Source organism: Saccharomyces paradoxus, chromosome II (assembly GCF_002079055.1).
Source record: "Saccharomyces paradoxus chromosome II, complete sequence".
NCBI lineage: Eukaryota > Fungi > Ascomycota > Saccharomycetes > Saccharomycetales > Saccharomycetaceae > Saccharomyces > Saccharomyces paradoxus.
Window position 1 is genome coordinate 256,503 of NC_047488.1, and position 18,098 is coordinate 274,600.

At 38.0% G+C, this 18,098-nt stretch overlaps 11 protein-coding genes across 11 annotated transcripts; 4 read left to right on the top strand and 7 right to left on the bottom strand.

Annotated features, from left to right (window-relative positions):
* Positions 1-80: 80 nt before the first annotated feature.
* Positions 81-941, bottom strand: RER2 (ditrans,polycis-polyprenyl diphosphate synthase; the record flags this gene model as incomplete). Its single annotated transcript, XM_033908708.1, has 1 exon — positions 81-941. One exon carries the CDS (start codon positions 939-941, stop codon positions 81-83), a length of 861 nt encoding a protein of 286 aa, XP_033764599.1.
* Positions 942-1,177: 236 nt separating this feature from the next.
* On the top strand, positions 1,178-2,599 carry COQ1 (trans-hexaprenyltranstransferase; the record flags this gene model as incomplete). The annotated part of the gene is made up of 1 exon (XM_033908709.1): positions 1,178-2,599. The coding sequence occupies one exon, from the start codon at positions 1,178-1,180 to the stop codon at positions 2,597-2,599; it is 1,422 nt and encodes a 473-aa protein (XP_033764600.1).
* Positions 2,600-2,735: 136 nt separating this feature from the next.
* On the bottom strand, positions 2,736-4,037 carry GPI18 (GPI-anchor transamidase GPI18; the record flags this gene model as incomplete). Its single annotated transcript, XM_033908710.1, has 1 exon — positions 2,736-4,037. The coding sequence occupies one exon, from the start codon at positions 4,035-4,037 to the stop codon at positions 2,736-2,738; it is 1,302 nt and encodes a 433-aa protein (XP_033764601.1).
* A 240-nt stretch (positions 4,038-4,277) lies between these two features.
* On the top strand, positions 4,278-4,919 carry RCR1 (Rcr1p; the record flags this gene model as incomplete). Its single annotated transcript, XM_033908711.1, has 1 exon — positions 4,278-4,919. One exon carries the CDS (start codon positions 4,278-4,280, stop codon positions 4,917-4,919), a length of 642 nt encoding a protein of 213 aa, XP_033764602.1.
* Positions 4,920-5,366: 447 nt separating this feature from the next.
* On the top strand, positions 5,367-6,860 carry UGA2 (succinate-semialdehyde dehydrogenase (NAD(P)(+)); the record flags this gene model as incomplete). The annotated part of the gene is made up of 1 exon (XM_033908712.1): positions 5,367-6,860. One exon carries the CDS (start codon positions 5,367-5,369, stop codon positions 6,858-6,860), a length of 1,494 nt encoding a protein of 497 aa, XP_033764603.1.
* Positions 6,861-7,158: 298 nt separating this feature from the next.
* On the bottom strand, positions 7,159-9,372 carry DSF2 (Dsf2p; the record flags this gene model as incomplete). Its single annotated transcript, XM_033908713.1, has 1 exon — positions 7,159-9,372. One exon carries the CDS (start codon positions 9,370-9,372, stop codon positions 7,159-7,161), a length of 2,214 nt encoding a protein of 737 aa, XP_033764604.1.
* Positions 9,373-10,989: 1,617 nt separating this feature from the next.
* Positions 10,990-12,636, bottom strand: FLR1 (Flr1p; the record flags this gene model as incomplete). The annotated part of the gene is made up of 1 exon (XM_033908714.1): positions 10,990-12,636. The coding sequence occupies one exon, from the start codon at positions 12,634-12,636 to the stop codon at positions 10,990-10,992; it is 1,647 nt and encodes a 548-aa protein (XP_033764605.1).
* A 1,240-nt stretch (positions 12,637-13,876) lies between these two features.
* Positions 13,877-14,188, bottom strand: HHF1 (histone H4; the record flags this gene model as incomplete). Its single annotated transcript, XM_033908715.1, has 1 exon — positions 13,877-14,188. The coding sequence occupies one exon, from the start codon at positions 14,186-14,188 to the stop codon at positions 13,877-13,879; it is 312 nt and encodes a 103-aa protein (XP_033764606.1).
* Positions 14,189-14,835: 647 nt separating this feature from the next.
* HHT1 (histone H3) lies at positions 14,836-15,246 on the top strand (the record flags this gene model as incomplete). The annotated part of the gene is made up of 1 exon (XM_033908716.1): positions 14,836-15,246. One exon carries the CDS (start codon positions 14,836-14,838, stop codon positions 15,244-15,246), a length of 411 nt encoding a protein of 136 aa, XP_033764607.1.
* Positions 15,247-15,608: 362 nt separating this feature from the next.
* IPP1 (inorganic diphosphatase IPP1) lies at positions 15,609-16,472 on the bottom strand (the record flags this gene model as incomplete). Its single annotated transcript, XM_033908717.1, has 1 exon — positions 15,609-16,472. One exon carries the CDS (start codon positions 16,470-16,472, stop codon positions 15,609-15,611), a length of 864 nt encoding a protein of 287 aa, XP_033764608.1.
* Positions 16,473-17,706: 1,234 nt separating this feature from the next.
* On the bottom strand, positions 17,707-18,078 carry SPAR_B01160 (uncharacterized protein; the record flags this gene model as incomplete). Its single annotated transcript, XM_033908718.1, has 1 exon — positions 17,707-18,078. One exon carries the CDS (start codon positions 18,076-18,078, stop codon positions 17,707-17,709), a length of 372 nt encoding a protein of 123 aa, XP_033764609.1.
* Positions 18,079-18,098: the final 20 nt, after the last annotated feature.

The window sequence follows — 18,098 nt, forward strand, 5'->3', positions numbered from 1 at the left end:
TCTTTTGTGGACTCATTTATCTTGCTCATTATTCTATAAATACCTATGCCATGTGATAGAAAAAAAAATGCAGACCTTTCTTAATTCAACTTCTTTTCTTTCAAATCGATGGGGTCCCCATTGGTTTCCTCGTCATAATCACCTTCCTCTAATCTATATTCTTTATTTAAAAAGGATTTGTGAAACGAAAATTTTAATAAAATCCATGCCATCCGTATAGGTCCAAACTCTGGCCATAGGTAGTCCAGCAATTCGATGCGTACGCCCTTACTCGATACCTGCCATATCAAGAAATCACTTAATCTGGAAACGCCACTTGTCCTGATTAATAAATCTAAAGGGGGAACCCCTGCCGTGTAGAGATGTGATTCTAATGTGCTTTCGTCTATAGCGGCACCCTTCTTATGTTCAGCGATTGTTTCTTTCATTGCATGCAAAATTTCTTCCCTGCCTGTATATGGGAAGCAAATGTTTAACGTTGCTCTTTTGTTGTTCTTCGTGGTTTCCACAGCAACTCGAACTTCTTCCAATAAAGACTTATCTAATAAAGAGAGATCGCCGATAATTTTAATGCGTACCCCATACTTACAAGCCAACTCTCCACGTTCTGTGAGTTGTCGTATCCTTTCGCGCGCTAAAGTCATCAATGATTCAACTTCACGTGAACTCCTCTTGAAATTTTCAATTGAAAACGCAAACACGGTAGCTGTATCAACCCCTGCTTCGTAACATAGTTCCAAGATTCTACTCATACTAACAAATCCTGCCTCGTGGCCCTCTTTTACCTCCATCTCTTTCTTTCTGGCAAACCTCCTGTTCCCATCCATGATGAACCCAACATGTCTAGGTACGCAGTTAGATGCACGCAATGTGCGCGAAAAGATGTTTTTTGTCCACTTTAATACAAATGAATGACCAGGTATACCACTATCCGTTTCCATACCGTCTTCTATCTGTGTTTACCCTATTTTTGCTGTTCAAGTTCTATTGAAACCTGTCATCATTACGAAAATTTTTTTTTCATTCTAAGTATTTGTTGGCATCTTCGGAAAAAAGCCCGAGCGAGGGTAACAGGGTTAGGGGATTAGAAGATTAAAGTAAGACACATAATAATCTGTAGGGATCTTCTACCACACAGGAAGTGCACCATCCAGTCCGAATTGAGTACAGTAGGACGATGTTTCAAAGGTCTAGAGCTGCTCATCATATCAAATTGATTTCACCTCGAAGATGCCGCTTTAAATCCTCCTTTGCAGTTGCTTTAAATGCTGCCAGTAAGCTGGTAACTCCTAAGATTCTTTGGAATAACCCCATATCATTAGTCTCGAAGGAAATGAATACATTGGCGAAGAACATAGTCGCTCTGATTGGTTCTGGTCATCCGCTGCTCAACAAAGTTACTAGTTACTATTTTGAAACAGAGGGCAAAAAAGTACGTCCTTTGTTGGTGTTGTTGTTGTCAAGAGCACTTTCTGAAATTCCTTTGACAGAAAGAAATCATTTGAAGATTGATAACTCAGATGTTCCTGAGGACCCAATTTACTCTAAGCCTAGTCAAAATCAACTATTTCAGCGCCCTGCAAATAGCATTTCCCCGCTACATATTCTTCACGGTATTAAACCACTAAATCCTTTGACAAAGGGTCCGGAGCCTTTGCCAGAGGAAACCTTTGACAAAAAAAGGGGTATTCTACCCAAGCAGAGAAGATTAGCAGAGATTGTTGAAATGATACACACTGCATCTTTACTTCATGATGATGTTATTGATCATTCTGATACAAGAAGAGGAAGGCCAAGCGGAAATGCTGCCTTCACTAATAAGATGGCTGTTTTGGCCGGCGACTTTCTCTTAGGAAGAGCAACGGTATCAATTTCAAGACTACACAACCCTGAAGTAGTGGAACTAATGTCTAATAGTATTGCGAATCTTGTCGAAGGTGAGTTCATGCAATTGAAAAACACTTCCACTGATGCGGACATCGATACTATTGAAAATGGCCACAAACTACTTCCGATACCTTCTAAAAAGCTGGAAGTTAAAGAGCATGAGTATCGTGTTCCAAGTCGCCAACAAGGACTGCAATTATCTCATGACCAGATTATAGAAACGGCATTTGAATATTACATACACAAGACGTACCTAAAGACAGCTGCTTTGATATCGAAATCTTGCAGGTGTGCTGCTATATTATCCGGGGCATCACCAGCCGTTATTGACGAATGCTATGACTTCGGTAGAAATCTCGGCATATGTTTCCAACTTGTAGATGATATGCTTGATTTTACTATATCCGAAAAGGATTTAGGAAAGCCATCAGGCGCAGATCTAAAATTAGGTATTGCAACAGCCCCAGTTTTATTTGCATGGAAAGAAGATCCATCTTTGGGTCCGCTTATTTCTCGCAATTTTTCAGAAAGAGGAGATGTTGAGAAAACCATTGCTTCCGTAAGACTACATAATGGTATAGCGAAGACGAAAGTACTAGCGGAGGAGTATAGGGACAAAGCACTACAGAATCTACGGGAATCTCTCCCTGATTCCGATGCCCGTTCTGCCCTAGAGTTCTTAACTAATAGTATACTAACGAGAAGAAAGTAAAACTTCAAAATGTTTAAATGGCAGAGTAAGAATGAAAAAAATGAAAAAGTTCATAATGTCACATTATTCTATAATTCTATATGTAAATAGTTTTTATATGTCTTTAGGAAAGAAGAAATATACTAAGGATTAAGAATCAGGCCGGTGGCAAAAAAGCTGCAAACAGAATAGTTTGTAAAGGTATCCAAAATGCCAACCAATATATGTAAAATTTGACTATTTTATCGTCACCTTTCGGATTTTCCATTTTTTTAGAATCTGAGGTTTTGACCAATCTATCAGCCAAATACCAAAGATGCAATGGTAAAAAGGACGCTATACGGTTCAGTATTTGGACATGGGCAAAAAAGCATACTATGACGACCAATGCTCTGGTGATCCATACGAGGGCTTTCAAATTATAGGAGGGGTAAATTTTGCTGAAATATATAGAGGAATAAATCAAAATGATAATATTTGGTACAGCAAACAAAAAGTTTGGGATATTGTTTGGGGTCCAGTATTTCAAAAATCCAACTCCCCAGTAATGACCCTGAATATAAGAATATAGAGAGGTTTTAGTGATAAAAAAGCTTGGGTAAAATTCAGATTCACACCACTCACCTCTTTGGGGACAAAATGTCTTATATGGCAGGTAATATTGCTGATATACTAGAGCAGAAAACATTAAGGATCCTGATAATACCGGGAAACATATTGCTTTTACTACTTTTCTGTTCTTTGTTAATTCAAAAAGGTCAAAAACAAAATAAATTCCAAGCAAAACACAGTTTGAACGATTCAGGGATGCTAAGGTAAAGCAAATCATGCTGATGAAGGAGTAAGAAAACCAATATCTCCATGGAATATCGAATTGACCTAATACAGGCATGGAAATGGAGCATTCACGACTCCAAATACCAACAAATGCAAAGAAAAATGATAATGGTTCAGAATATATGCTTGTTAAGAATCCAGCAGCACTAGTTAAGAAAAATAATAGAGATGTCTTTCTAGCGATAGATCTAGCAAACTGTGATTGCTTTATATTTTGGCTAAAAATTTTTTTGGTTAAAAAATATAAAACAATACCAGATAAGTAGAACAGAATATTCTCTATTGCAACTGCAACCTTTAAGGCATGATAGATGCTTTCGTTATTAGTCCTGATAAACAATCTGACGAAGAAAGTCCACAATTGAGAAAACGCGTATTCGTGCTCAAATTGAGGTTTTCCGTTTTTAGAAGTGATATTCTTGATAAAGAAAACAGTATCCCATGATAGTAGCTTATTCCAAAAATATTTGTTCCAATAACTGTTGATTTCAGAGGGAGGAGAACATAGTTCATCTAATAAAAGTGAAGTTGATGTATCGAACTGCCTAATCGGAGTCAAAAACACCAGCAAATACTGTATTAAGCGGAATAGTACAAAATAAAATGTTAACCCCACAAGCATCTCTTAAATCAGTCTTTTTCCGCCTCCTCTGCTTGAAGCCTCTGTTTTATGCTTTTTTTCGATGATGAGGCTTACTTTTTCTTTCAACTAAGCCTTGAAAAAAAAAAGCTTGATTTAAAAGGGATTTTCTATTTTAAGTATTTAAGCGACCGGCAGGAAGTTCATGCAGAAGAGGCACCTGTAATAATTCATTAATTATTCTAATAGATAAATAAGCATAACTTGAATTAAGAACGAGGAATGGGGCTTATTTCATATGAAAATGAGACGATAAACAAGGTGAAAAAGGCAGATGGCCACCACGTCAGCAAATTTGTGACTAGTTACTATGGATCTTCATCATCGTCATGGCAGTCGGGAAGATGGATTTTGTTTGTACTGTTCGTTGCCGCTATAGTCCTTATATTACTGTCCACTTTTTTAGCTAATAGAAGAAGACAAAGGATGGGACGTGCTCCTATTAGAGGTACAGCATGGTTGACGCCGCCCTCATACAGGCAGTCCCAGCAACAATATACTGGCACTGTTCAGCAGCGGACAGACGATTATGTTCCTGAATATACAGAAACAGCAAACGAACATGATTTGGGTTACTATGATGAGCGGGGCGAATTTCACCCCAACGACAAGGCCGCATACGTGGCCCCCCCGCCATTGGTACAAGAATGTTCATCAGAATCTGTTAATTCTTTGGAAAGACCACCCGCCGCTGTGGTTCATCGAACTAACTCTTCAGATATGGATTACGATTTAACAAGACCGAACAATGAGCGAGTTGCAGCTGTTGGTGACACGGCAGAGCAACTGGAAAGGTTTCCGGGCGCAAGTGGAACGCAGGAAATTAATCCGCCGGAGAGGGCAAAGGTAAACGCAAGGTCATGAACCGAATCTTTTCTTCCGCCTGTTTCACTTATAATTGAGTCACAGAATTTACCAAGAATATTCTTTTTTTTTTACTTAATCTCTATAATAATTATTTTAATTCCTAATCCGCTTCAGGCCTACGGTCGTTGAAGTCCTATATATTCAGTACATTGTCTAATCTCTTAATATTATTCTATGAATGGTAAATACTTCTAATCCATCGCACGGCGTAGTGATAAAGGGAAAATGCGCGCGGGATTGGCAAAGGCGGCCAATGGATTAAGGGAGACAAGATAGCATCACATCACATCACCATCAGTGGTATAGAGGAAACAGGATATAAATACTGGTCAGAGAAATCAGTGGATACTCTTTCGCAACATCCCCATTGTTCTTTTCTATTTCACCAATTAAGTTAGAAAGGCAGCTAGATTAAGAGCAATTTTTCCACTCCACTATTACAACATGAGTTTGAGTAAGTTTTCTAAACCAGTTTTGAACGATCCTAATTTATTTAGAGAATCTGGTTATATCGATGGAAAATGGGTTAAGGGCACTGACGAGATTTTTGAGGTGGTAGACCCTGCTTCTGGTGAAATCATAGCAAGAGTTCCCGAACAACCAGTCTCTGTGGTTGAAGAAGCGATTGACGTTGCTTATGAGACTTTCAAGACATACAAGAATACGACGCCAAGAGAGAGGGCTAAGTGGCTCAGAAACATGTACAACTTAATGCTTGAAAATTTGGATGATTTGGCAACTATTATCACTTTAGAAAATGGTAAAGCTCTAGGGGAAGCTAAAGGAGAAATCAAATATGCGGCTTCGTATTTTGAGTGGTATGCCGAGGAAGCACCTCGTTTATATGGTGCTACTATCCAACCCTTGAACCCTAGCAACAGAGTATTCACAATTAGACAACCCGTCGGTGTATGCGGTATAATTTGTCCTTGGAATTTTCCGAGCGCTATGATTACAAGAAAAGCTGCTGCTGCATTAGCTGTGGGCTGTACAGTAGTCATCAAGCCTGACTCTCAAACACCATTGTCTGCTTTAGCGATGGCCTATTTGGCTGAAAAGGCTGGCTTCCCCAAGGGTTCGTTTAATGTTATTCTTTCTCATGCCAACACGCCAAAGCTTGGTAAAACATTATGTGAATCGCCAAAAGTCAAGAAAGTTACTTTCACTGGTTCTACAAATGTTGGGAAAATCTTGATGAAACAATCTTCTTCTACCTTGAAGAAGCTATCTTTTGAACTGGGTGGTAACGCCCCTTTTATTGTCTTTGAGGATGCCGATTTGGATCAAGCCTTAGAACAAGCCATGGCTTGTAAATTTAGGGGTTTGGGTCAAACCTGTGTGTGCGCAAATAGACTTTACGTTCATTCATCTATAATTGATAAATTTGCCAAATTACTGGCAGAGAGGGTCAACAAATTTGTAATTGGACATGGTTTGGACCCAAAGACCACTCATGGTTGCGTCATTAACTCCAGTGCTATTGAAAAAGTTGAAAGACATAAACAAGACGCCATTGAGAAGGGAGCAAGGGTCGTACTTGAAGGTGGCCGTTTACCTGAGTTGGGACCCAACTTTTATGCTCCAGTTATACTGTCACACGTTCCCTCAACAGCTATGGTTTCCAAGGAGGAGACTTTCGGTCCATTATGTCCCATTTTTTCATTTGATACTATGGAGGAAGTTGTCGGATATGCTAATGACACTGAGTTTGGTTTAGCTGCATACGTTTTCTCCAAAAATGTTAACACTTTATACACTGTGTCTGAAGCGTTGGAGACTGGTATGGTTTCGTGCAATACGGGTGTTTTCTCGGATTGTTCCATACCATTTGGTGGTGTTAAGGAGTCAGGATTTGGAAGGGAAGGTTCGCTATATGGTATTGAGGATTACACTGTTTTGAAGACCATCACAATCGGGAATTTGCCAAGTAGCATTTAAAGTAATAGCAATAATGGATGACACTTAGAGTTGAAAAGTAGTTCTCAGAAACGATTATATTATATATATATATATAGCATGTATACATACTCCTCATATATAAAAGTTGAGTAAAGCTTGTGAAAGAAAAGCAATTCATAAACCCACGGATTTCTGAATTTTAACAGAGAATAAGCGATATAATTTTGTAAAAAAATATATGTATCTATTTATCCTTGGGTTATATGATAGAAAAAAAAATGCCTTTCCTTTTTAATCGTTTTGTAAGCTTCTGTGGGTACAACGCGTTTCTTTACCTTTATTTCCGACCTTTTTTCATATACTTTTCCTTGTAAATCCAATCTGAACCTAATAGATTTGCACCTTTTTTATCAGCTATTCTAAACCATGCAGCAGCTCTCGAGAGATCCTTTTTTTTTACGTTAGAAGTTTTGGACCAAATTGTCCCGCTTAAGCACATAGAGTCTACGTGGCCTAATAGGGCAGCTTTTTCTAAAAATTTTAGACCTTTTATCTCGTCCGGATGATCTATCCCAAGACCCTTCAAATATGCCATACCGCATTCATATAAAGCAGGCGCCATTGGTTCAGGCGCCATATCAGGGATATCATCTATAGAAACAAAATTCAACGGATTGATATCCAAATCAAGAACTTCTGCGGCAAAAGATTTGATGTCCGTGGCAGCCATCAAAAATCCTAATGATAGTTTCAAGTTCTTGTCCACTCCGCAGCCATGTCGCAGAGCTAATCCATATAATAGGAATGCAGTTTTGTTACCACATGCGCAGGCTTTTTTCAGTCGTTGTGCAGATTCTTCAAGTTTACCTTGATGACGCATAGTAATTGCCTGTCCGATGTGTGAAGATTCATCATTATCATAAGGTTCTAGGTGAAATTTAAGTTTTCCGCACCTGCTTGCTGCGTTCGACTCTTCTTTCTTATGGCTGAGATTAACTGTGCATTGAGTCGAATTATTTGGTAACATACCATCTAAGGAAAGTGTTCTTCTCCTAACTTTCGGATGATCGGGTTTGTTTGATTGTTCTGAGAGGGGACTTAGCTCGTCTTTTTTGGTATCTTTTTCGATTGTATGGAAATCCGAGAAGGTTCTCAAGTGAGTCCTATTTGGACGTGCTTTATTGTTCTTTTTTTTATCAGCGGATGACTGAGGTGATGATATCGTTTTGAAATGGAAAACTGGGTTTGGAGGAAAAATATATCTGGCCAAATGGGGGCTGGAATTATTAACAGTATTAGAGGTTGGTGGAAACTGAATATTCTCACCGGAAAAGTCCAATGAATTAGTGGCAGAACGGATCGGGCTTGATCCTTCAGACTCAAGATCTTTCTTGTTTTTTGCTCTCGTCCTAGGAGATTTGAAAAGTTTTTTTAGGGAATTTAGTGAAGTTTTTTTTTTATGAGTTTTATATGGTGGTGTTGGGGGCAATGAAATGTCATTCGTCAGGGTATTTGGTTTCGTTATCGTGGAGGTAGAGGAATTAGACCGTTTAGGAGATGGTTTAACAGGTGTTGTATCACTCTTTGTTAATTTAAGCTTGGAGAATGACGAAGATTCACTTTCAAAGGAAGATTGAGTATTCGGCTTTGATAACTGTCCAACTTCAGAAAAGGAGGTATTGGTACTTGTCGAACTTCCGTTCCGATAAAGACAATTACTCTTTTGCGTGGGTGTGAACTCATTAGGGCAGCTTTGCTTTTCGAATATCCTGTCGTTTCTTATAGATGTATTGATATTATTACTAGTATTGACTTTGTTACTCTTCTTATTGGCACTATTATCACTGCTATTATTATTGCTTGATATTAGCATAGGGTAAAAATGATGTAGTCTAGTATTTTCAATCCTATAATTCTCGAAGTTGAAAGTATTAGGATTATTCGTGCTTCTATTGTTATTTTCAATGTTTGGGTATTTATAATCTTTTTGATGTCTATTCATTTGGGGTTTCATGGCAGTAAAAGTTTCAGAGTCATAATCTTCTTCGACGATATAAGAGTATCTTGACTTCACGGGCAAATGTCTTTCCACTTTACAGGAAGAGTATTTGCCTCTCAAAGTGGAATCCTTTTCTTTTAAACTGTCTATGATAAGAGAACGATCTCTGGCTTGTATATACGTTGGTGGGGGATTAGTTCTATTCCTTAGTGACGGGAATTCGGACGCAGGCATACATAATGTTGGACCGCTTGTTTGTGATAGTTGCGAATTTCTCGAGGCATTTTCCTCTTCTAATAAAGCTTCTTGCAGAATGAGTTCATCTTCTAAGCTGAGATCCAATTTGTCAAGAAGTCTCTCTGTAGTTTGAATAGATTCAAATGAAATGCTACTTTTGTTTGAATGAGCATAGCTAAATTGTGAATCCATCGATGACCCGAAGCTATTATTGGGTGGTGGGCTTTGTAAAACCTCTGTAGATTTAGCTTTTCTTTCTTGATCGTCACTTCTTATTCGATCCGCCCAAGACGTGTTCTTTATATTCTGATTCATTGCTTTTTCGTGTGACGTAAAAGTCCGTTTGTTTTTCTTCATTTTTCTGTTTTTTCTCGAGGCTCCTACAACTTCCACCTATATTTAGCATTGAGCAACAGAATGTGCTATTGCAGATATCAATGGCAACAGAAAAAAAGGGTCGCTAAAGGAGAACTGTTTTTCAACGTCTGTATTAATACAATAGAAGCCTCTTTGAACACGATGGCAGATAAGGTGATTTGATAATCAAATCCAGTGACGGTTGCACCGTTGTTCTTGCTGTCGCTTTTCGTCCGCAGTTTTCTGTGAGAATTGTTTTAACGCCCAGAAACCTGCGCAGCTGCGTAAAGGCATGGTGGGGCTCGAAGAAGTGACAGTAGGTTTCCACGGAGTGTTCTAAGGGCAGGGATCTGGTGTTGCGATCACACACAATATGAGACGCGTCCATTTTTTCCTAGTTACCTATACGTTCACGATACACTACGTTGTAATGTAGATGTAGTTGCACGCTAGCTTGTACTGCCTTTTCGAACTATGACTTGTTTTAGCGATAATAGCTGTGTTAAAGCGGCTTGCTTCCTCTCATTTCTATCTTTTTATTCGAAGTGAGGTATGTTTGCAGTCTTTTGCAGTCTTTTGCAGCTTCTCTTCATCATTTCCTGTATTGTATACATTATTTACACTATCAGATATTTTATAGCATCTTTTACGCAATAGTAAGCAAAATGCTATAGCAGCAAGTACAATAACGATAGTTGCAAATTTAGCAAGCGCATAGGGAAGCAAACCCGAAGTTCTATGCCTCTCTTAGATAAATAAAAGCTTTACATGTCTTTAATCGTTTTGCTTGTACAAGTATAATTTTATGGAAGAAGGAATCCCAGAACGTCAGAAAATCACAAATTTTTTATTCACAAAAAGATATGTTTCATGATTAGTTAAATATGGATATTTATTACTCCGGCACGACTTGATACCAAAAGTGTACTGTTTTTTTTGTTGCGTTGTACAAATATAAACACCCCTATGTCCAAACGGTTCTTCTTGAGCTGCTTTAAACAGTTGAGCCGTTAAGTCTTGAGGTAGTAACACTTTCTGTGGAATATCATCGGTTGATTGGAAACAATGTCTTAGGCCCACGAATGTGCCAGAATGCGTAAAGCTAGTTCTTTTGTTCTGTATTCAATTGAGTGTGTTACTCTATTCCTATGTAATAATTGAATTTTTTTACCTGCGCAAATGGCTGTACATATCTTTAATAAAAAATGCTGCGCCAGGTAATTCCTCTTCGCTTAATGTGTAGATCTTAGTTCTTGAATATTTTCAAGACGTGGTTGACGCTGTTTACTTGCCCTCGTAGTATAATCGCATGTAATTAATAGCAGCTCAGAAACCTGATCATCGTAGGATGGCGCTTGTTTTTCCTTCTTTCAAGGATTTTATAATTTTAACTTGCTATAAATAAACCTCAATAATAGCTCCAACAAAAACTTTTAATGAGAACAAAATCATAAAACAGTATTCATCTCAACCCTAAACTAGAAGTACTTACGTAAAGTTTTTATGCGGACATGTACAATATAGTAAAACTTTATAGTCATATTTCGTATTTTCGCAGCAAGAACACTAATTTTCCTACTCGTCTGTATACGAAGATTTTGCACGTAGTGACGGCCCATATTTATAAAGTACGAATGGTATAATAGCTAAACCTAAAGTGAAAAATCCCACCAAGGAAGAACCCCATGCCACCGGATAGTTCTTAGTAGCTAAATTGTCATACATTGCTTTACCAAATAACGGAAATGCACAGGCAAAGGAGGCTCGACAGAAACTATTGCCTGCAAAAACGGATGCAACGTACTTTGGATAGCATGTAGCTAAATATGCAAAAGTAGCTTGGAAAATATTAAAGACAGCCAAAACAAAAAAAACTTCCGAGATAACTGGCAAAATCCAATGAACTCGAGCAGTCCAACCGAACAAGAATAAAGACAGCGGCAGACACCAGCAGACGCACATTGCCACGATTAAAAAAGCTTCCGGGGTGAACGTGCCATTTTTAAAACGTGGTACAATAATCTTCATGTTTAAAATACCAAATAGGCCATACGCAAACACGCAGCCAACGCAGAACCCCATATAGGCCAAACCTACTTCAACCAAGGTGAAGTGGTAGATACCGGTAAATACAATAGGGAAAGCTTCAAAGAATAAGTAGAAACAACCGTAAGCAATAGCGATATAGAGATCAAAAGCCAATATTGCGGGCTCCTTGACAATCATTTTGAAAGGCCTATACAAAGTATTGATCAAAAAAGTCCTTGCATCAACTTCCCTATCCAGTTTATCCTGTTCAGTATAGTACCTCTCATCACCTGTTTCTTTTCTCAATTTTAAAGCACGGCGGTACAAAATATTATGGTGTTGTGTTTCAGGGAAGAAAAATGCCAACAACGTAAAAGTAGCAGCACTTAACCACATTAGTAGCCAAAATATAAATCGCCAATTCTTAGCATCGACCATTGCAGCGCCTAGTAGGGGAGCCAAGACTGGTGCAGCAACAGCGCCGGCTGACCACATGCCCAAAACAAGAGGAACCATCTCTGGTGAAATGATATCTGCTACTGTACCACCACCAGTGGCCAACGACGGGCTGCACAGTATACCACTGATGAAACGCATAACGATTAAACCGCCAATATTGTGCACAGTAGCACAACCAACTTGAAAGATCATAAAAAAAAACAAAGTTACCATATATAGATTCAGACGACCATAGCGTGCAATTTCTGATAGCGGTGAAAATATGATGGGACCCAGACCATAGCCAAGGACATATAAAGAAAGATTTAAAGTTGCCACCACATGACCAACGTGGAACTCTTCTTGAATATTTTCCTGCCCAGGTGTATAAATGGAGGATCCCATGTACGTGACGCAAGTAAGTAACATGATTTGGAATACGACCAATGATTTTTTCAGTAGGGGCCAATTTTGTGGGTTCTCAGGGTCAGTGGGGCCATTCCAATCTACTCTGAAAGGATCATTTTTTTCGATCCGTGAGCTACTAGAGTCTGAACTAGCAGAGGTTTCAGAGCTCGATGTATCAGGACCGCATTCTATATCATAATTGGGTTTAGACTCTTTTTTGTCAGTATCTTCGGGTTTTCTACTTTCATCTTCACGGGAAATCTGTAAAGTTTCTATGTTAGACACTATACCAAAATATTCTAAAAGGTCAACGACAATAGTATGTCTGTATGTTGAAGTGTATACCATAGCGGAGGTTGTTGTTCTATAATTTCTTTTTTATAATATTCTCACCAGAATGGTCAAGACGGTATGACGATGTAAATTCAACCTCATAAAGAACTGTTTAAATGCAATTCTCGCTTCTTTCTTGTCCTGCTTTTATCTGACTAATTATCTCGTCCATTAGTCAGATTTGTGATGCCAATCGTACTCAAATGTATGACATCGTGTCCCTCTTTAACACTGTTATCGCTCCTTACCTAAGCAGATATCCTTTTTTTTTCTTTGCATTTCCCTTCTATTCCATTTCAATTTCTTCACAGTTTTCCCGGAAAAACGTTTATGCGAAATATTTTTAGAGAAAAGCGCCGCAGAGCGGTTCTTGACTTAGTAATCACCATCACAAAGTACTTCAAATGAAGAAATGAACTTTAAAGAAACTTTTATACCGAAGGGTTCTTTCCGCGCATATACGCGGTGACGTGTGTGAGCATCAGATGTCTAGCATAATATGTTGCAGAAATTATACCAATAAATAGTGTTTTCTTCGTTCTTGTTAGAATTGTGATTGCCTGTTCACCTTTGCATTCACCTTTGTCTTCTGCTCTAAATTGGATAGCGCCACCCGTAATTGTACCAACTTTTTTTAGTTACAAGCATCGCTGTTCCTTTGATCGTTAATAAGTACTTTCATTCGACCTGCTCTCTCTGCTCTCAGATCTTAATGGGAAATGATTCCATATTGTCTGTGTGGAAAGCCTAAACTAAAAATCCTGTATCATTGATTTTACCGTATCAGTAATTGAAGGTATAGTTTATTTTATCTACCCATATTTTCTAATTTATGTATGTAGAGTGCGCTTTTTGCTGATCGAAATTCTTTCACCATTGTTTATTTTTTTTCCTTGTGTTCCCAATTCTCTCTCTACCTCAACTTATTTTTAAAAATCCAAATACGAAACATAAATATAAACAAACACACAGTGAATTCTCAAAATTATTCTATAATTGAAAGAAAGGAGGTGCGTGAAGGTGACCAAAGTATACGCAGACAGCTTTTATTTTGAATGCAAGTTTAGTCAGGAGCAGCAAAAAACAATCAAACTGTTTAAACCCAATTAAAATTAAATACCCTTTATATGTTTATAATTATACATATTTCTCCTAAACCCGCTATAATACACTCATATTTATAGAAGAAAACCGGGCAGTTGAATATGAATCCCAAAAAATATGTTTGTTACCGCTTTTTTTAGAATTAGCTAAATTAACCACCGAAACCATATAAGGTTCTACCTTGTCTCTTCAAAGCGTAAACAACATCCAAAGAAGTAACAGTCTTTCTCTTGGCGTGTTCAGTGTAAGTAACAGAGTCTCTGATGACAGATTCCAAGAACGATTTCAAGACAGCTCTGACTTCTTCGTAGATCAAACCAGAGATACGCTTGACACCACCTCTTCTGGCTAATCTTCTAATAGCTGGCTTAGTGATACCTTGAATGTTATCTCTTAGAATCTTTCTGTGACGCTTAGCACCACCTTTTCCTAGACCTTTACCACCTTTACCTCTACCGGACATATTATATTATATTTATTGCTTGTTTTTGCTTGTTGCTTTTGTTTTATAGAATAGAAATATGAAAGAAGGCGACGAAAATCATCCCATAGAAAAAAGACGTCTGTATTTATAAGAAAAGGGATTGTGCCATTACCACAGCCAATTTACCCATCAAACAAGTTTTTTACCCAATGAATGGAGAAGGGGGTGACAATTTACCACCGTATTCGCGGGCATTAGCCAAAGTAAACAACTTCGGTTTTTACCACTAACCATTGTGGGGAGAAGCGCTCGGAACAGTTTTACTATGTGAAGATGCGAATTTTTCAGAACGCGGTTACCGAATTCGGCGGGGGGATACAAAAGAGGTTTTTTCTCATTCTCACAATTTCGCATTGTCCCATACATTATCGTTCCCACAATTTCTCACATTTCCTTGCTCAGCACCTTTGGGAACCCGACCGTAATATCTCTCCTTGACTTTTAGCGTGGGAGATAACGAAAATGCCCGGGCGTTTTTTCTTTTTGATACACTCCACGGCTCCTTGCTGAAATACATATATAAAAGACCGTATATTCCTCGGGATGAAACACTTTCTTCCCTCTTCTCATATACTTTCCTTTAGTTAGTAAAAAAGGCATCGAACATAGACATTTAAACACAAACAATGGCTAGAACAAAGCAAACAGCAAGAAAGTCAACTGGTGGTAAGGCCCCAAGAAAACAATTAGCTTCTAAGGCTGCCAGAAAATCTGCTCCATCTACCGGTGGTGTTAAGAAGCCTCACAGATATAAGCCAGGTACTGTTGCCTTGAGAGAAATCAGAAGATTCCAAAAATCTACTGAACTATTGATCAGAAAGTTGCCTTTCCAAAGATTGGTTAGAGAAATTGCTCAAGATTTCAAGACCGACTTGAGATTTCAATCTTCTGCCATTGGTGCTTTACAAGAATCCGTTGAAGCCTACTTGGTCTCTTTGTTTGAAGACACCAACTTGGCTGCCATTCACGCTAAGCGTGTTACCATCCAAAAGAAGGATATCAAGTTGGCTAGAAGATTAAGAGGTGAAAGATCATAATTTTGTTGATCGTCGTCAGTTTTAGTAAAAACGAACAAAAACACAATAAAATATAAATCAATATATTTAGGTTTACTGGGTTCTTTAACAGTTGTATAATAGTTATTTTTTATTATAAGAATATAGGTTTTAATAAAAAAAAGGGTTCTATTTAATTTATTTTATTCTTGGTCTTTGCTCTCAAAGAGCTGGACCGTGAAAGAAGGGGGAGACTCATGGATTCCCATGTAGTAAGAGCATAGTGCGGCAGAAAGAAATTCATTCATGAACCAGTTATATAATCGATATTTAGTTACGTATTAAAGAATTGGAGCCGCATACATGGCGTGCGTCTCATTTTCGATTTAAAATATTTTAGTATTTTAAACAGAACCAGAGATGAAGAACCATTTGTCAATAGACCTGTCAATTGGAGCATCAGCCTTTGGAGAAGCTGGTGGGACAGCATCAGAGGCAGATTTAGAGTAGGTTGGGGTGTCAGGCAAAGTAACATTGGTCAAATCAATACCCTTGTTGTCAGAAGACTTACCGGCAATCAATTGTTTCCAGGATTCGTGAGTTTCCTTGATAATATCCAAAGCGTACTTCTTGTTCTTAGCTTCACCAGAGAAGGCAAATTGGTTTTCTGGCTTACCATCTGGAATTTTGTAAATTCTGAACCATTCGTTGGTAGCTCTCAATAGACCTGGGAAGTATTTCTCAACATCCTCAATGTCATTCAATTTTGGAGCTAATGGGTCGTTAATATCAATGGCAATAACTTTCCAATCGGTCTCACCTTCATCCAATAATGCCATGACACCTAAAGCCTTAACTTGCTTGACTTGACCAGTGTAAGCAATAGTTTCACCAATTTCCAAAACATCAATTGGATCGTTGTCACCAACTGCCTTAGTTTCTGGGTGGCTTACGTTTGGGTCTTCCCAAGTTTGTGGGAAAGCACCGTAGTTGTGAATGTAACCATGGTGAGGGAAACAGTTTCTAACGAATCTCAACTTGCCTTTCTTGGTGTCTTGAATGATTGGGTTCAAAGTTTCTTCCTTGGTGATTTCTAACTTGGCGTTGGTCCAACGTGGAATCTCAACAACCATGTTGAAAATGTTGTTTTCCTTGTCAGCGTACAAGGGAATGTCGTGGAAGGCAGAAACTGGCTTACCATCCTTTTCGATATAAACTTTGTATTCCAAGGTGTTCTTGGCACCAATTTGTCTGGTAGTGTAGGTCATTAGTAAATTGCGTGGCGGGATATCCTGTTCTATAGATCTAAGGGACAACAAATCAAAATTGATGATTAAGAAAGTATTCAAAAATAAGTTGTAAATGAACTAACTTTCCTAACTTCGACGCGACCTTAAAATGTCGAAAAAAAACGAGAAAAAGTCATCATGAGATTATCGTACCTAATGACTGTGGCTTCTCCCATCAACCTTAGCGTCTGCGATGACGATATTTTGCAGGGCAGTCAAATCCGTTTGAATAGTGCGCCACACAGGGATAATAATAGCACATTGGCATCTCCTTCATGAACGAAACTCTTTTACCTGGGCTTCAAAGCCCCCCAACCTTTTAGTTACACAAAATTCGGCGGCCAAATCATGATATTAGATTGATGGGTAATGTAGCGTTCAGTAAAACGGTTCCTATGTATTACTATAACGTGGGTGGGGAGGACCACGTTCTTAGAGAAGAGTAATCATTTTAGCAGATTATTTTCACGTTTTTCAACTCATGAACTCATGTTCAAAGGTACAATATATTGCCCTTTCTTCAAAGTATCCGAATGATTTGAACCCGCACTCTGAGGGAGCCATCAAATTCTATTGAGCGACTTCGAATTGAGCAATCCAATTAAATCAGCCTTTAGTGCCATATTTCTCCTTGTATCTATTGTTTACTTCTTCCTTGTATCTTGTATATGAGAATTATAGGAATAAGATAATTGTTGGGATTCCATTGTTTTCAAAGGCTGTAATATTAGGTACACAGAATATATTAGAAGTTCTTCTCGAGGATATAGGAATCCACAAAAGGAAATCGATAGTTCTACATATTGTTATTAATTTATCTTCTTTCTTTTTATATGTTGTCATTCATTATCCTATTACATTTATCAATCCTTGCATTTCAGCTTCCATTAGATTGGATGACTGTTTCTCAATCTTTATGCCATCCTCTTACACCGCATGTCATATAATAGTAACATGAGTGCTGCGAAATAGATGATATTAGAATTTCATTCCAACAAAGTTCCATATATATCCATATATATATATATTTCACGAGGATAATGAGTTAAAATACTATGTAAAGGTATTGTGGTTCATTTTTCTTTTATCAATTTTTATCCAAGTTTTTCTGATCTATAACATGTCGAATACACTTTTTCGAACTATAACCGCCAACAAATTTATCTTATAGACGAGAAACACTTTTATGATATCGATGTTCCACACCTACTGCCTATAACACCATATTTTCACTATTATAGCATATACCATTTTTGTAACCAATGTGTTGTTGTAATTCTCCGCAAGGCATATCCCAGATATTCTTATATGGCCCATTTCTACTTCGTTGAAGCCTCACATCAAAAGAGCAATCTTGAGATAATTTCAAAACCACACACATCGCTGCAGTTTTATCATATCTTTCATCACTGATGCAATAATTAAGTGACGAAATCACATCATTATTAACAGCTGTGCTATTATTATAATCAAAACAAGCTGAATTTGATGCAAATATATATTCCCATTCAGTGCCGTTTCTTTCGAATTTATAGAAATTACTTCTTTGTAGGTAATTCTTCTGGCTTACTTTGATCTTATTCATGTTAAAGTAATTCACGGTTA